This window comes from Ascaphus truei, chromosome 4 (assembly GCF_040206685.1).
Source record: "Ascaphus truei isolate aAscTru1 chromosome 4, aAscTru1.hap1, whole genome shotgun sequence".
In the NCBI taxonomy this organism is placed as follows: Eukaryota; Metazoa; Chordata; class Amphibia; order Anura; family Ascaphidae; genus Ascaphus; species Ascaphus truei.
The window spans coordinates 326013379-326031725 of NC_134486.1; the positions used below are offsets into that span (position 1 = coordinate 326013379).

The window sequence follows — 18347 nt, forward strand, 5'->3', positions numbered from 1 at the left end:
AGACAGGTAGGGAACACATCCCCTCCAATGTATAACATTGCCGGAATGAGGGTATCTGGACATTGAGGGACTGCGGATCAGGTAAGATCCCAGGCGGGATTGCTGCTTTAAATATTCTGGCTTTTTTTTTCTAGATTCGACATTTATACACACACACACACACACACACACACACACACGACTAATTGTAGTATAATGTAATACAATAAATAAACTAATGTCAAAAACGAATGTTCTTACTAGGAATTTGTTTTTTTAAAAATGAGGGACTGGGGGCGGGATTAGAGGCGGGGTTGGGGGCGGGGTTGGGGGCGGGATTAGAGGCGGGACTAGGTGGCGAGTAGATTTTTTGGTTCGGCGAGTAGATTTTTGGGTGATTTGTCAAGCACTGTATATATTTATGTAAAAAGGAGTGCTACTGAGCATGGCAAATGTATACAACAAAAGATAGGGGTGCCCAATGCTACATACAATTGACAAAACATATATGGTAATAAGTATAAAGTTTAAATACTTCAATAATAATATTTTCTTGGTTATTTAGTTAAACCCTTTGGCCAAAGCGTCATAAGCCTGCATACCAACATCAAGGTATAACCAAATCTGCAGGTCCTAACACTAAACTGTGAACCTTTCATTTTACCTCTGTATGAGGGGAAACAACCACAGTGAGTCCTGTCCATTCAGCAAAATGATAGAACCTCCAAGTTAAAAAATGGGGAGGGGTGAGCTCTGGGAGGTGGGGCCACTTACCTCCAAGCAACTGTTAACAGTCAGAACTAAATTAACACGCACATTCCCAGCATGCTTTAACTCCAACACCCACCACATTTTATATATATATATATATATATATATATATATGGAGAAACCAAGAAGTGGCGCCTATTGATGACTATACTGAAAAAATAAAGGGGGGGGGGGGAATAAATGAATGATGACGGTGATGAACTAGTAATCCAAAAAAGTATAGGAGTACATGAACACAATTATAAGTATCAACTATAAAAAATATATAATAAAAATAAAACACCATCGACTAATGTGAAAATGGTATAAGGCAATCAAAAAATATGTATAAAAATAGAAAATACAAAAACCAGTCCCAGAACACTGTCCTCCAGAGTCTTTGCAGCCTGTTTGAGGGGAACACCACTCCCTTGAAGATATCTATAGGAAAAACAAACAGAAAACAGGCGCACTCATAGTGTAGTAGGTTAACAAATTTATCTGGGACTGGAATTAAAATATAAACTGTGCACTCACAAATGGATCAAATAAAATCGCATGTATGAGATAATATCTCAATCGCCAACAACAACAGCAGGAACCCAGCTAGACCTCCGGAATAGAACGATGTCACTTCTCTGTGCAGGGGGGGGGGGGGCAGATGATCTCAGCAGACACTCCGTGTATCGGAAGCAGGATGCACACACCTCTCTGCTGTTTGGACGCTCCTCTCACCATAGAGAACTTCTGGGTTAGCTGTGTCGCTCTCACACACGGTGAGCGTTGCCGTGATAGTCCGTCCCAGTGAAGCAGGGATAGATGCTCCGTTTGCAAGTGATAATAAAAGTTCAAAACATAATGTACAATAAATGTACTCCAATTGATATGCCCACTGGGACGGACTATCACTGCAACGGCATAACAAAACAGGCGCAGTACATTATGAGTGCGCCTGTTTTCTGTTTGTTTTTTCATATACAGCTATATATATATATATATATGTATATGTATATTTATATGTATATGTATATATATAATTAAAAAATAAATAGATGATACCGTTATGTGGCTAATGAAATTATTTATTTGTGCGAGCTTTCGAGATACACTGATTTCTTCTACCGGCGATGTTACAATGAATGAAGCAAGTGTCTCTTGGAATGTAATCTGTACTTGTCCTTCCCCCGGTGTGGATGTGATTTATGGCTGGAGGTGTTAAATGGATCCTGAAAGTAAGAGTGTGTGTGTATCTGTGTGAATATAAATGAATGGAGAGCCTACAGTGTATACAGTGCTTTACAAAAGGTGTGTGTGGAGAGGGAGTTAATATAAATGGTGTGGGTGGGTGTGGAAATGTGAGAGTTGGTAGCATAACTAAAAGTGTGTGTAGATACTAAGTGGTCCCTATTGGTGTATAGGGATGGAAAAACAAGGAGTAATAGTATGTGTAAGAGACAGCTGTGTGTGCATACATATAGCACAGTATGTACAGACATGGCCTTTAGCGCTCATGTGAAGAGAGTTCACTTGTGTCAATAATGACTCCTAAAATTTCAATCTCTGTTTAGGCCACCGTTAAGTGTCCCGAACAGTTGCATAAATTTGTATTCATGCAACCGTCTCTCTTTCGGTGTTTTAAGATTACCTTTGAGTATGGCAACCCTCAGATCGTTCATCTTATGGCCAGAGTTAGAGAAATGTTCGCCGACAGGACTGTCTCTTGTTCCGCGTGTGATACTGTGGCGATGCAGGTTCATTCTCTTGTTTAGCCCTTGCCCCATCTGCATTGCGCAGGTTTTGCATCTTGGATCCTGGCATGGTTTCGTCCCACATTCAGGTTTACTGCTGAATACTTTACTCCTCACCATAATATTCTTGAGATTATGAGGTTGTCTGTATGATAATAAGGGTGCTTCAGGGAAGACCTGTTGCAGTCTTGTATCTTCCTGGAGGTTGGGTTGTAGTTCCCTGGCGATCTTGCGTAGGGCTCCTAGGTGTGAGTTATATGTGACCACCAAAGTTACCCTGTCGCTTGTCTCCTTCTGTTTGTATTCAAGGAGATCACTTCTTGGTATTCTGGTTGCTTTGTTAATTTGCTGGTCTACAATTCTGTGGTTATATCCACGGTTTATAAAATCTGATCTCAAGGCTTTAATCTGTTGGTCTCTGTCTGCTGTGTCAGAGCATATCCGGTTGTATCGTATGGCTTGACTGTAGATGTTTGCATGTTTGGTGTGTGTCGGGTGGAAGCTGTTGTCCCTCAAATAGCTGTCTCTGTCTGTAGGTTTGCGGTATACAGAAGTCTGTAGTTGGTTGTTCTTTATAGTAATGGTGGTGTCTAGGAAATGTACTTCATCCGGGGAATGGGTGAGTTTGAGGTTGATGGCCGGGTGGAACGTATTGAAGTTGTCATAGAACTGTAGGAGGCCCTGTTCGCCAGAGGTCCAAATCAGGAGGATGTCATCGATGTAGCGTAGATATGTAAGGGTTTTCAAGTGACAGGTAGAAAGAAAGTCACTTTCCAGTTTTGCGCAGAACAGATTGGCATACTGTGGCGCCATCTGAGTACCCATAGCGGTCCCAGTTGTCTGGAGGTATTTCTCATTTCCAAATGTGAAGTAGTTATGGGTCAGAATAAATTCGATGCATTTAGTCACTGTCTCTGTGAGTGGCTCCTGCGGTCCCAGAAAGTATCTGCAGGCTGAAATCCCATCCTTGTGGGGGATGTTTGTATAAAGTGACTCTACATCCATGGTTGCTAGTAGTGTTCCTGTTGGGAGGGGGCCAATGGCACTCAGTTTGTTTAGCAGGTCGGTGGTATCCTGGATATAGCTGGGTGTGTTCTTGACAAGTGGTTTTAGAATGCCTTCCACCCAGCCAGAAATATTCTCAGTAAGTGTGCCAGATCCTGAGACAATAGGGCGCCCAGGGTTACCCTCTTTGTGAATTTTAGGGAGCATATAGAATGTGCCAGGTTTTGGGTTAGCTGGTATCAGGTCCAGAATTTGTTCTCTTGTGCTGATCGGGAGTGTTTTAATGATCCTGTTGAGTTCTCTCATGTATTTTTTAGTTGGATCCTCCTGCAGGTGGGTGTAATACTTTGAATCAGAGAGTTGCCTGTGTGCTTCCCGCAGGTAGTCTGTGGTGTTCATTATGACCACTGCTCCTCCCTTGTCCGCAGGTTTGATTGTTATGTTGTGGTTGGCCTTTAGTGATTCTATGGCTCTCCTCTCCATATATATATATATATATATATATATATATATATATATATATATATATATATATATATATATATATATATATATATATATATATATATAAAAGAGAAAGCAGTTGGCACACTACTAACCAGGCAAAAACAGATGCTTATCCCATATGAATAGAACAAAACAGCACACTGCATGTACAGAAGTCTTCAGAAAAAAAACTGTATTGAATCACAGGGCACTGCAACCAATGTTTCGGTCACCCAGAGGAACCTTCATCAGGATTGTGACCTGATTTTATATATATATATATATATATATATATATATATATATATATATATATATATATATATATAAATATATATTAAAAAAAAAACATAGAATTCAAAGAGGGTGTAATTTATTTTTCACACAACTATATATATATATATATATATATATTCTTAATTCCTATAGAAGCAGTAAGGGTGTACTTAGTTTTTCACACATAGCTTCTCCATTTTGGCTTTATTTTTGTTAATTAAATCATGACATGGTGTAATATGTCATGTGTTGTTGTTCACCTGAGGTTGTATTTACCTAATTTTAAGACCTGCTAAGGAACAGATGATTATTATTATGTCCTTATATGTAAAACCATAGAATTCAAAGAGGGTGTACTTTCTTTTTCACACAACTCTATATATATATATATATATCATAAGGAGTGCTACGGAGCATGGCAAATGTATACAACAAAAGACAGGGGTGCCCAATGCTACATCCAATTGACAAAACATATATAAAGTTTAAACACCACGCTCAGTAGCACTCCTTTTGACAATATATATATATATATACTAGCTGAGAGACCCGGCGTTGCCCGTGAGTTAAATTTCCCGCTATGAGGGGGGGGGGCAGTGAGACAGGAGGGGGGGACAGTGGACAGGACGAGGGGAGCCAGGAGAGGTGGGGCAGTGGACAGGAGGGGGGGGCAGTGGACAGGAGAGGGGGGGACAGTGGACAGGAGGGGGGGACACAGTGGACAGGAGGGGGGACACAGTGGACAGGAGGGGGGGGGCAGTGGACAGGAGGGGGGGTCCCCGGGGGGGTCCCCACCCTACAGTGTCTGACACACACACACACACACACACACACAGTGACACACACACACAGTGACACACACACACAGTGACACACACACACAGTGACACACACACACACACACACACAGTGACACACACACACACACAGTGACACACACAGTGACACACACACAGTGACACACACACACACACACACACACACACACACACACACACACACACACACACACACACACACACACACACACACACACACACACACACACACACCACACACACACACACACAGTGACACACACAACACAGTGACACACACACACACACACACACACAGTGACACACACACACACAGTGACACACACACAGTGTCACACACACACACACACACACACACACACACACACACACACACACACACACACACACACACACACACACACACACACACACACACACACACACACACACACTGTCACACACACACACAAACACAGTGTGACACACACACACAGTGACACATAGTGACACACAGTGACACACAGTGACACACACACACACACACACACAGTGACACACACACACACACAGATATGTCACCTCTCCTTCCGGGCGCCGCCATCTTAGGGACTCAGCGCCGCGTGCCTGCCACTGCCTGTCCCCCAGCCAGGAAGGGAGAGAGAGCTGAGCGCCGGGGAGGGAGAGATAGGTGAGTGCCGGGGAGGGAGAGAGAGCTGAACACCGGAGAGGGAGAGAGAGCTGAGTGCCGGGGAGGGAGAGAGAGGTGAGCGCTGGGGAGGGAGAGAGAGCTGAGCGCCAGGTAGGGAGAGAGAGCTGAGCGCCGGGGAGGGAGATAGAGGTGAGCGCCGGGGAGGGAGATAGAGGTGAGCGCCGGGGAGGGAGAGAGAGGTGAGCGCCAGGGAGGGAGAGAGAGGTGAGCGCCGGGGAGGGAGAGAGGTGAGGTGAGTGCCGGGGAGGGAGAGAGGTGAGCGCCGGGGAGAGAGAGGTGAGCGCCGGGGAGAGAGAGGTGAGCGCCGGGGAGGGAGAGAGAGGTGAGCGCCGGGGATGTGTGTGTGTGTTGGACCTTTGGCCCGTCACTCCGCCTCAGGCCAATGAGAGGTGTGCGGGGGCTGGCGGGCCAAGAGAGCCATCTCATTAGCCTGAGGTGGAGTGACGGGCCAAAGGTCCAATGTGATTGCCCCTAGGGACAGGACAGACAGGCAAACACACATACGATGGTTTGAGAAATATATATAATATATATATATATATATATATATATATATATATATATATGATGTGGTGGGTGTTGGAGTTTGAGCTAACTGGGAATGTGTGTGTTAATTTAATTCCTAACTGGCAACAGTTGTTTGGAGGTAGGTGGCCCCTCCTCCCAGAGCTCACCCCTCCCCACCTTTTTAATTTGGGAGGTTCTAACATTTTGCTGAATGGACAGGACTCACTGTGGTTATTTCCCCTTATACAGAGTTGAAATGAAAGGTTCACAGTTTAGTGTTAGGACGTGCAAATTTGGTTATACCATGGCGTTGGTATGCAGGCTTATGACGCTTTGGCCAAAGGGTTTAACTAAATAACAAAAACAATATTATTATTGAAGTATTTAAACTTTATACTTATTACCATATATGTTTTGTCAATTGGATGTAGCATTGGGCACCCCTATCTTTTGTTGTATTTTATAAGTTAACAAGCATTTTATGTTTCTATAGCAACCCTTTACAAAGTCTCATCCTCTTCCTCTTCTGAAACAGGCTCTGGCATACTCCTTTTTGAGCCCTGATCCCTCTCTAGCAGTGCACCTATTGTATCTAGTGACTTCCTGGTCACATGATCTTCCCCACAGAACAGTGTGGTCCCCTTCTGCTGCACTGATGGCCATTTAGTAAATCCCGAGCCAAATCTTCGCAGATTGATCGGCAACTTAGCTAATTACTTATCATTGTTGGGATTGTAATGATGCAAATAATAAAGGGGGGTGGGGGGAACCAGTCAGCTTGGACTGATGCTTTAAGGAAAAGACTAAGAGTCAGAGTTGCAATCATTTCTCTCAGTTTGTTGATGCAGTTTTTATTGTGCCCCTTTTAGCATCAACATATCAAGGCCGTTTGCAGTGTCTACATCAGCTTACAATATTGGAGTGCTAAAAGGAGGCGGTCAAGTGAAATTCGGTGACACACATTATGTAAGGGGTGTGTTTATTTCCGCATATCCACCAACCATGTATTAGTCTGTTCTCATTTGTAAAAGGTCTGCCACCTCTGAGGTTGTGTAAAAACCTCCATGGCTAATGCTTTTGTGTTATATACTATAAACGTTATTACACAGTGCAGCAGTAACAGATAGAGAATTAGAAAACAACCTGTGTGCCAGTGCACACTTTTCTTCGAGATGATACACAAACTCAAAGGAAAGAAAAAAGTGAAAATCATAGTGAGCAGGAGCATACACTTAGTCGCAGAAGCACAAAGCACAGTGATTGAGAGGATCTGTGCAGTTTCTTAACGTCAGGATTAAGCTCATTTTGTTCAGTCCACTCACTGAATCGGATAAAGCATTGTGGGAGGTGTAGGGGTGATTTTTCACACTCCTACTACTGTATTGCTGGTGCATTACACCTATTTACACTTTTCTTTCACCCCTGACACCTCAAGCAACTCTGACCAATGAGCGGACCCCACTAGATGACACATGAGAAATACAAACATGGCACAGTATATTACTTTTAAATAGTCCACCCAGGGTTTGAAAGAAAGAAAGAGAAATAATGGGTACAGCAGAAGTGCACAAACCATAGGAGTTGGCAGAAAGTAGACTGCTGCTTTACCAATTGCAACAGGTCTACCCTGTTCCCAGTCCCTTTGGACACCAGTCATTTTAATGATCCCATCTGTTCAGTGTCGGTTTTAGCGCTTGAAATGAAGGGGCATTCTGTTTCAGTCTCAAGAACAAGAGGGCATCTCAGTTTAGACAAGACAGGCGCGCTTCAGTGCAGTTGTTCACCGCAGGCTATAATTTCTATTTTAAGACACCAGCATGCCTGGCAACAATATATTGCCAGTGCACAATACATCACTACAGGCAGCAGGCAACATTACAAGCAGTTTGAGAAACCCAAGGTATCAAGAATAAGGCCATAAAGAGGTACAGATTATACATATTACAAGGCATCAAGGGAGATAGTCACTCATCATGCACCTGCTATGAGCTGGCATTCTCAGATATCATGTGAGCAGACAGGATGCTGGATACCTAGGTTTCCGAGAGGTGTACATCCGGAAGAGCTTCTGTTTATTACTACAAAGCTTACTAGGAGTGAGGGGAAATAGAGGATCATGTTACTAAGCATAACACTAGTAGGAGATGGGTTAGGCCAGGGGTGGCCAACTTCAGTCCTCAAGGGCCATCAACAGGTCAGGTTTTCGGGATATCTTTGACTGGGCCACTGATTGTGCCACCTATGCTTAAGCAGGGATATCCTGACAACCTGACCTGTTGGTGGCCCTTGAGGACTGGAGTTGCCCCCCTGGTTCAGGCTTCATCAGGCTCTACTATCACTGGTACAGGTGTAGCGGCCGTTATTCTAAGCAGATTAACGTTAATGCGCACAATCCGTAACACGCTTTAACAAGGGATGTATTACAGCTACATTCACAGAAACGGAGCTGTGATAAACACATGCTTAGCATGAGATAAATATCTTGTTATTGCCCCCGTTATATTGTGTTCGTGTTTAGAATAACAGGTGCTTTATCTGTCATTTTTTTTCAAATAAAAGGCTGCATGCACAGAAATGGAAAATGGTTGATAATGTGGGAAAGTAAAAGGGAGACATTTTAGTAGACATTGATTCTTGTGGATCTACAATTACCAATTATGTTACATACTGTACATGGGGAGACCAAAATAATCCATTAATATACATTGTCATAAGGAAAGAAAAATCAATTATTGTTCAACTTGTTTTCGCTACACAGATACTTTCTGCGTTTTCATAAATCAGTAGGCGGTGCAGTCATGTAATGCATTGTAGTTTCCTGCAACACTGTAGAGCTAAACAAAGATTTCAGGAGCTAACAAAGACTTTAAAAATATTACAAAATATCTGTGTTGCTTTTAATGTAACCAGCTCATTGTATTAACAAAACCTAATTTAGTGATACAGTATGTAGTCCAGAGCCAACAAACTGTGAAAATCTATTGTATTTAAAGTTATTATGTACAGTAGTCAGTAGCAAGATGTTACTCTAGGAAGGTCATGAATAAGCAAAGCTTTGCTGTAGTAGAAAGTAGAAGAAATTGGTACACCAAAGTTTTTATTCAAATTGTAAATTTCTCTTATACAGGCCCTCAAAATTAGTGATACTGCACTTGCTGGCTAGAGCAGAGATATGCGCAAGTTTGCGAAACTGATTAATTGGGGACTTTTGGTGTCTTCATAAACCCAACTCATGTAAAAAAATATTTCATTAATAAATGTCAATGTAAATATGTGCAAAACAATCTTTTTGTGAGATATACTGTACTGAGATAGAAGTGAAAAGGTCAGCATCTTCCAGATTTTAAATATGATATTATATAATCAACATTGTGGTTATAACATGCCCCTTCTGAAGGATTACAGATGTAAGCAGAGTTTCAGAATTCAAAGATCAAATAGACTCAACATCGCCCGTCACTGAGTGATTGCGCCCCCTAATTATCATGAAAAAACCAAGACAGTAACGAACGTTAACCCCATAATAAGGGCTATGGGAGGGCCATAGCATTCAAGGTGTACTGTACAGTATATCCAACAAGCCATATTTTACAAAAAGAGGCGTATTGGCTATACATCTTGGATATTGTGGTCTCCAAAGACATGAACAATGAGTTTTATGTTTTTAGACAGTAGGCAAATTATTTCTTTTTTCTTTGCTTGTCATGCGAAGGAAAGTGGTGGTCTGTTTTTTCAGACTTTTGTAATATGGCATTTCTCTTCTTCCATTTTTTATTCTTTCACTATAATGTTTAAGTTGTTTTATATATTTTGTTTGTTCCCCATTATTCAGTGCTACTGCCTTAAGCAGACTCCTATAGTACATTTTAGCCAGCCTGCAGTTATCTAGCCTTCTATATTAGTGTTAGGATGCTGCCTGACCTTGTTATTTGTCCATATATACAGCATGATTGGTCTTTGTATTTTCCTTTATATTATATCTAGGTGTAGCAAGCCTGTAAATCACTTGCTTCTTTATGCTACCTGAAAATACATTTTCAATCATTTTTCAGCTACAGTAGCCTGTCCTCACTACCGTCCACATGCACAACTTATTTGGACAGTAAACTTTCTGTTCTGTTTGCGATATAGGTAGTGCAGCCAGCCTGCTTCTGCTGTTGCATTGCACCTTTGCAATTTTGCATATCCTTCTGCATTTATTCACTTTGAGGTCTAGACATCAACCTGATACATTACTTCTTGTTCTACTTTTGCATCTCTATGCAATTCAGTTCATGTGTACATACAGTATTTGCACAACACAGGCAACCGTAGTGTTACTAAACCAGCCTGTGACTTACACAATTGCGTGTGGCTGAAACAATGAGGTATTCCTCATTTTGTCTTTAATTGGTTAGTTTTTGCCTTTCTCTCCACTTATTTTGGGTATTTATTCACTGTCTTTAATCAACTCCTGACGAAGGTGCATAACACCGAAACATTGATCATACTGTATAATACCTTATTTTTAAAAAAAATCTAAACAATGCTTGGCCTTTTCTTTTCTGCTGAATACATTGAGATAGCCGCTCATGTTGGATGTAGTGTACCCAGTCGAGTCTGACAGTTCCTTATTTACACTATTTTGTGAGTCCCTCCACCTCCAGTTTTATGAGCTATGATGACCAAATCAGGAAATGTTGATCCTTTGTCTTTCAAAATGTTGTCATGAAAACTGCATGCAAATCTTTTCTTGGCATACTTTTTCATATGTAATTCTTATTCAGAGAGCATAAACCTTTAAAACAATGGTGCATTGTTTTTTAGACACCATATTTAAAAGGTTCTTACAATACTATATTTAGGTAAAAAAAAATTTATAAAGGAGACAATTGTTTTTTTTTACAATATTTAATTTAGTCTTAAAAACAGATGTGAAGGGCTTGCAAATAAAAGTAGTGGTATTTCACTTTGCCCAGTACTCCCACTGTGACCAGTGCTCCAAATACAAGGGCGCAATAACTGCTTAGCCCTTATCTTTTTCTCCATTATAATAGTCAGCAATTTGTAATGAATATTCATAGCCTTAATAAAGACAGCCGAATAATACATTCAGGAATTGTAAGCATTGCTTTACATAAATAAGTACTACCAAGTCATGTTAAACGGTGGATGTTTGTCATAAAGAAAGGAAATGTTCAAGTTTAGTAAACAGTGCTTAGCTCTGGCACTAAGCGGAGCTGCAGAAAGTGTTATTGTATTGATAATTCTCTGGAACAGAAAGCTAATATTTCACAGTGAAGTATGTGATTCTGGACAACGTGGGGAATTGGGGCTCTAAGGTGTGGTAAAGCTTAGCACAGTTTGATCAATCTTAATGGTAGTATGTTTATTCTCAGAGGAATTCCCCCTTTGTTAATTAAACTGTGTCGGCAAAGTTTTCTTTACCATACCACAAGTGAGTTAATATAACTTTAGTAAGATTATATTGAAGAAAGACATACATCGTACATCTTTCTCTTTGTGCAATGTTTACCATTTGAATAACATTTTGGGTCTGCAATTTCTCCTTTGCTTTCTAGTATGATCAGAAACCGGCCTTCTTTATATAACGTGTTTATCATGGGAGTGTATTACATGATTATCTCAAAATGTCTTTCTGTTTTTTTCTCTTGTGGGGTTGAGAAGAAATCTTAATGGAACAGTTTATGAAAAAGCTCATTACTTCTGTGCCAAAGAGTGGACTTGCTCTTTTGCTACAGAGATTAGGGCAATTTAACAAGTTTCATTTCTTTCCACTTCATTAACATGGTGTCAGATTGGCGCTTTTGGGACTTTCTATGGGAATTGCAAAACACAAATAAAAAAGATATAATGTGTCTTTGCTTGACACTTAAGTGCTATTTCACATTTGATATACATTGCTAATGTTCAGTGTTCAGTACAAAAATTCTTCCAGGCTCCTATAGAGAGCTACTTATAAAAGTGTATCGGAATAAATTTCATAGGCCACAAAAACACAAAGAAGATACAGTATATCATATTTTGGCTTAGACCTTAAATGGGTAAATTGTGCCAGTTTTGTGTGTTTGTAAACTGTTATATTTACAGGTATACTGCTGATCCTTTCTTTTAGTTTGTCCTTATCTGGTACTGTATGTCCTTCTATTTATATAATATACTGTACATCATTCTGCTCCCTCACTGTACCACACTGCGGAATAGATTACCGCTTTACGCATAAACAAGAACGATTAACTAACATTAGAAATGGACCCCAAGAAAATAGAAAATCCCTAATTCAAGAAGCAAATAACAGAACATTATACTTTATGGGTGATTGAGTCTTCCTAAGAAAGCTGATTAAAAAGCTGTTAAGAAGCTGATTAAGAAAACTTTTTGTTGTTGCCTGCTACAGTATGCGGGTCTGCTTTTCAAGGTTTATAAAAGCAACGTCTACTGGGGTTGGAGTGTAACACACGCTCTATTTTTTCTAATGGATGTTTCAAACTTAATTAATTTGAATCTGATTGGACTAAACAGTCCATTTAGTTTAAGTGTATTCTAAAGTTAAATGCATAGTTAAAACCTATGTATTTCACAACCTCATATTTGTCAATGGAAATTAGAAGCTTAGCTCACATAGTATTGAAGAATTCCCATTGAACAGGCTCATAGACTGGTGCGTGTTCTCTATTTTGCTGCTGCAAAGAGTAAGTAGACCAGGGTAGTTTTGTGCTGTTCACAGAATTGTTTTGAGCCCTTTTAGGGCCAGATTCAATAAAGTCAGCTAACATCGCTTCATATTCGCCTAAATGTATAGCTTTTCTTGATAAATTTGGATTTAGTTCCCAGCTAATTCAATGAGGAATACATATGCATTTGCGAAGTGCGCTAAACTTCTCACTTGCATATGACAAGGTAATAAACACCTCCAAAGTGAAGCTATCTAAAAAAATGAATGATACATATCACTAGGCTTGTAATGCTGAGAGCCAATTTCTCTAAGCACAGAGATAGTGGGGAACACACAAGGGCTGGAGAGGTTTGCAAGAAAGCAACTTTATTTGGATTTTTGTGGGTTTTCATAGTTTTTTTTTTAAAGTATGTATTTTTTTTGTTTAGAGAATTGTTTTATGATGTGATTGATAAGTATATTATGTGATACAGCTGTAAGTATATTATTTTTTCATTGTGTCTTAAATAAATCTCAGTTTGTAACTACTATTACAAAACATAAATTTTCCAAAGCATTTTAAAGAGCACTGCAGATATACTGCCAGTCATACTCCTGAAGATACATGTCACAAAATGTATCACTGTTCTCATTCTCATGTGTAGCTATCAGAAACATCAGGTTTCTCCTACAAATCTTACAAAATGAAGTTGCCCTCATTTACAACATGTTTCTCTCAGCCCCTTATAACAGTAAAGGTGTCTGTAAATCCATACGAATCCTGATCAATACGGGAGGCTAATTCCCTATGAGTTATATTCACAGGCTTTCTAAATCAGAAATATTGATGTGCAGCTGCACCTTAATTGGATATGTATTTGGCCCTGTATGATTGCAACTACCCTCCTGCAAGACCGCAAGCTGAAGCGCGAAGATGAGTGTTTTTACCATCATTACGGTTGCAGTACAGTATGTTGTAAGTGCAGACATTTCTGAATATGTACAAGTATGGCGCTTGCATTTGCTTCCTCAGCGTATGCCTTGCACTTCACCTTCCTGTATAAGGGCTGTATAACTTCCACAAGTGTCCAAACTATACGTACATTAAAAAACCTTGGTCTGTAATTCCTACAATGAGGCTCTGAACATTCGCACTCTGATACTTTTGGCTCCAGAGATACACACAATGTACACAGATGTTGCAAGACTTACTGTTCTTGGAGCCACGGACGCATAAGCAAAAGTCTGTGGCGCCGGGGACAGTGTCTGCTGCGATCACGTAGCTGGGAGTTGGGGGTTTATGGTTCTGAATGGGACCCCCCGCAGAGTTAATCCTTTGGTGTTGCAAATGCCATGGTCGCCTGACCGCATGTGGCAGCGACACCAAAGACTGTTAGGCTTGCTACATCTGTATATTGCAGGCAACTCTTGCATGTAAAGTGTAGAAAATAGACGCAGCAATATAAGTGAAGTGCATTCAACATTATACAGAATATCTAATAAAACAGTTCTACATTGCACCTGTATCAAATATACTCTGTATCTTTATATGTTATGTAGACCAATTTTGAGTCAGTCAAGTTTAACCTCTATAGTACATACAGAGGGGGACACTATATACTGTACTGCTTTGGAATGCAGGACCCACTCAGTGAAGTGGCTTAATTATCATTATTTCAATATGTGTCAAGAACTTGGTGTGAACATGAACTTAATAGAAATTAATTGGGTGAAAATTGTCTCCAGAACAGTATGTCTGTGCCTTGCAGTGTTGAGCTATGTTGAGTATGTTGAGCTTTACAGTGCCCAGTTATGCTTGTGTCACGTGAGTCATGGTAACGCCACTGGGCAATTTTGGGGATCCTCAGGATTCTTGATAATTAAATAAAGATGAATCACAACATTTGCACATTAACTACCTATTTATATGAAAACGTTCAAAATGATAAAAGTGTACTGCATTCAAATGTAGTGTTAGAATAGACTTCTACTTAAATATCATCTAATTATTATTATTATTGTTATTATTATTATTATTATTATTATTATTATATTAGATTCTAATGAATTGCTTAAAAATAAACATATATGTCTCCATGTGTGATTAAATATGTAGTAAATCATGTGGATACAAACCTGCCAGAAGCCTCGCCTTGTTCTTTCCTTCATGTGTTAGTAAATGAAAGAAAAACAATGTAATTCAGCAAACTATATTAATCATTGTTATGGTGTTCACAAAATGCATTAGATGATTCCATAACTGGAAACACGTGTATTAATAGATTACATGACACAACACATACAATGTAGCTTAATAGCAGGCACAAGACAGCCAAGCAAAAAAACATTACTAATCTTCTCCCACCGTCCCCTTTAAACATGCAACATGCTCAGTACATACCACAGCAGACTGAGTTGGCAAAGCACTTAGTGAGGCAAAATGCATTGCTGACACATACTTAACAGAAAGCTGTAGACTTTTAAATAGATAAAGGTATCTGCAGTGATGAAGTAGATTTCAGTCAAATTTAGATTTTGATTTCAAAATATAATTTCCAATAAAAATGGTTGCAATGTACATTGTCTACTTGCACAGTAATTAATTATTGCATCTTTTTTGGGGGGCAAGTTATAACTGCATAATTGATCAATGTTTGTCCAACTGTTGCTCTTTATTTTAACAATTAAAAAATATTTCTTAAAAAAAAAAACTGAATATCCCCAGGCTCCAAGTTGATTTTTTAATTTAGACGCTATTCAATCAACCTGAATCTACACTACATTTAATATGTATCTTTGGTACGGGAGAATCTTGCAAAGCAATGCTTTGCAGGCACTGAAAAGCTTAATAAGTGTTGGCATTTAACTCCAGTCATTATAATTTATACTCCTTGACATTTGATATTCATATTAATAAGGGTAGCATTTTGCACAGTTATCCAAAAATACAGGTGATTTATACAAAACAATTTTGAATGTCATAAAACAAACCTGGTCATTATTTGAATTAAAGTTTCTCCTTTCTGCAAACATTCCTACATGTTTAAAAACTGGTTATCGATAGGTCTACATTTTTCTTGATGACAAATGATGTTCTAATCCTCTAATGCTGGTGAGACTGCAATAAGAAATGTGTTGCAGACCTTTTCAGTATGGAATAAGCAAATGACAGAACTATAGGGTTGGAACTGGCACACAGTGTATGAATAAATATAACAATGAGTGCTACTGTATGCTCCAAATTTAAAATGGAAGTTCTCTGTTGTAATGTATCAAATGCGTTCTTCAATAAGAATGTTTACCAAGTTAGTAACAATAAAGTCACCATTTGACCTTTTCAGCACCAAAACACCATTATGGTGAAGGGCACTTAAATACTTCATGGTGTTATTCATTAAACTGCGATAGATCCCCGATGTCAAGCAGAGGTTCAGTGCGATAGTGCCCCGATCAGCACTATGATAAGCACTATCGCAGTTTATCGAATAGACTCTTGTGTGTCCTTATTTGCATTCATTTGGAATGTGTCTGATGTCTTCAAATATATAAAAGTATGATGTGTTGTACAACATTACTGGTAAGCTTTGCTATATCACCTTGTGTACATAAAAACGTGAGTGTCTTGGATATTTTCCACAGCACGTGGACCAAACCATTGTCATGTAAATCTCAGTTATCTATACTTACTGTATAGAACTGCTAGAAGGTGGCCTTTCAGTGACTTCATTACACAATAAAAGGCTTCAGACTGGAATGCCTTCAGTTTGCATTATTTTACCATGAAAATATTCTTTAATAAGGAACTGAATTACTGCAAATACATTTTTACCTGGCAAATAATCCAGACCCTATAAATGCACTTTAACATTGCTGCATGCTCACATCTAAGTAAATATATAGATGTCAACTAAAGTCTAGACCGTTGGATATGTTTTTATGTGTGGGGTGACAGTTTTAAGCATACATTGAATTCACATAAAAAACTGTTTTAATGCAAATATGAAAGTGGTAAATAAAGTGTTAAATATGTAAGTTCTTTCTTTTTGCATTGCAGCTCTATACAGCGTCAAACAGACCTGATCTTTTCAAGTACAATTGTAGCCTATGACACCAGAAAGCGCAGATAAAAAAGGCTTGAATTATGTAGCCTCATTTTGTGGCAGAACATTTACTTTATAAACAAGTTAGGATACTTTCCACATTAACTTTTCCCCATGCTAATAAGGGTAACATTTACACTTCTGTTTCAAAGTACAGAGAGTTTATGCAAATGTATTTGAATAAAACTTATGAAATGATGACTTGGTAATGTTCCTAGCAGAACATTGTCTGGCTTGCATATTTCCCTTCCAAAGTTTATAAAACTAGACGCATAATTACTTCTATAATGTTATTCTAGGCTAATAATATTAGTACCTTTACAGCTAATGAGATTTGCAGCAAGAATTGCATTACAGCCAGACCCTGATAGGATCTAATCTATGTCATGTGAAATTCCATTTAAACTACGAGGCGGTATGCTGGCTAACTTTTATTTTTACATTTGTTTGCTTATATCAGGGATGGTCAACTCCAGTCCTCAAGGGCTTACAACCGGTCAGGTTTTCAGGATATCCCTGCTTCAGTACAGGTGACTAAATCAGGGCTGGCTGAAGCAGAGATGTCCTGAAAACCCGACCTGTTGGTGACCATTGATGACTGGAGTTGGCCACCCTTAGCTTAGACCATAAACGTTCTGATGTATAACAGCAGACTGCACTAACATGTAGGTGTCAGTGTAGGGGCAAAATGAACTACGGTTTGGTTAGAATTTGCTATAAGGTTTGTGCCCCCTTTTACTCTCTTATCAATCTTTTTCATCATAGACAAGTATTGAAATCCAATTGTTTTTGAAGGGCTCATTTCACGCATGATATTAACTTAATAAAATTAACGAGAATGCTTTACCTTTAATGTAAGACTATATTAATGTATAGCTAAATGAGCCTACTATAAAATACTCTTCTAGGAGCAAAACATCCTTTTTGTAATATGATCTGGGTTAACCGGTGTAGCAAATGACTAATTAATTAGTTAATTAATTAATAAACTGTATTTTACATGTTAAATGGGCGGTCCCAAAAAGCAAGCACAGGAAAGCTTTTTTTGAAACGATTATTCAATTTAATTGGCTTCCTTTAAATATTTTAATTAGAATGTTGTTGTCTGGTAATTATTGTTCTTTATCACTATCTCTTTAAACTAATTATGCTACCATTATTGCCAATCTAAAAAAGCAGAGGTAAAGGCTCCACATGAATTAGCTCTGTATATTTACAACCTTTTAAAAACATCAAGAAAAAGCATTAGGTAAAGATCATGAAAACACTCCAAAGTATATAGTTACTGTGGAGAGATCAAACGGTTGACAAATAATTTTAAAGTACTAAACAA

General features: G+C 39.1%; 1 protein-coding gene across 3 annotated transcripts in view; it reads right to left on the bottom strand.

Annotated features, from left to right (window-relative positions):
• Window positions 1–18347, bottom strand: part of KCNQ5 (potassium voltage-gated channel subfamily Q member 5) — a 699212-nt gene that overhangs the window by 131399 nt on the left and 549466 nt on the right. The window contains exons 9-10 of one of the 3 annotated variants that reach the window (XM_075598021.1): window positions 15051–15077; window positions 8293–8349 (exon numbers count right to left, since the gene is read on the bottom strand). The exons of 1 other annotated variant lie outside the window; for it this stretch is intronic. In XM_075598021.1, coding sequence (XP_075454136.1) covers window positions 8293–8349; window positions 15051–15077 — 84 coding nt within the window. The remainder of the gene's footprint in view (window positions 1–8292; window positions 8350–15050; window positions 15078–18347) is intronic. One more of the 3 variants, XM_075598019.1, reaches the window with a different exon arrangement.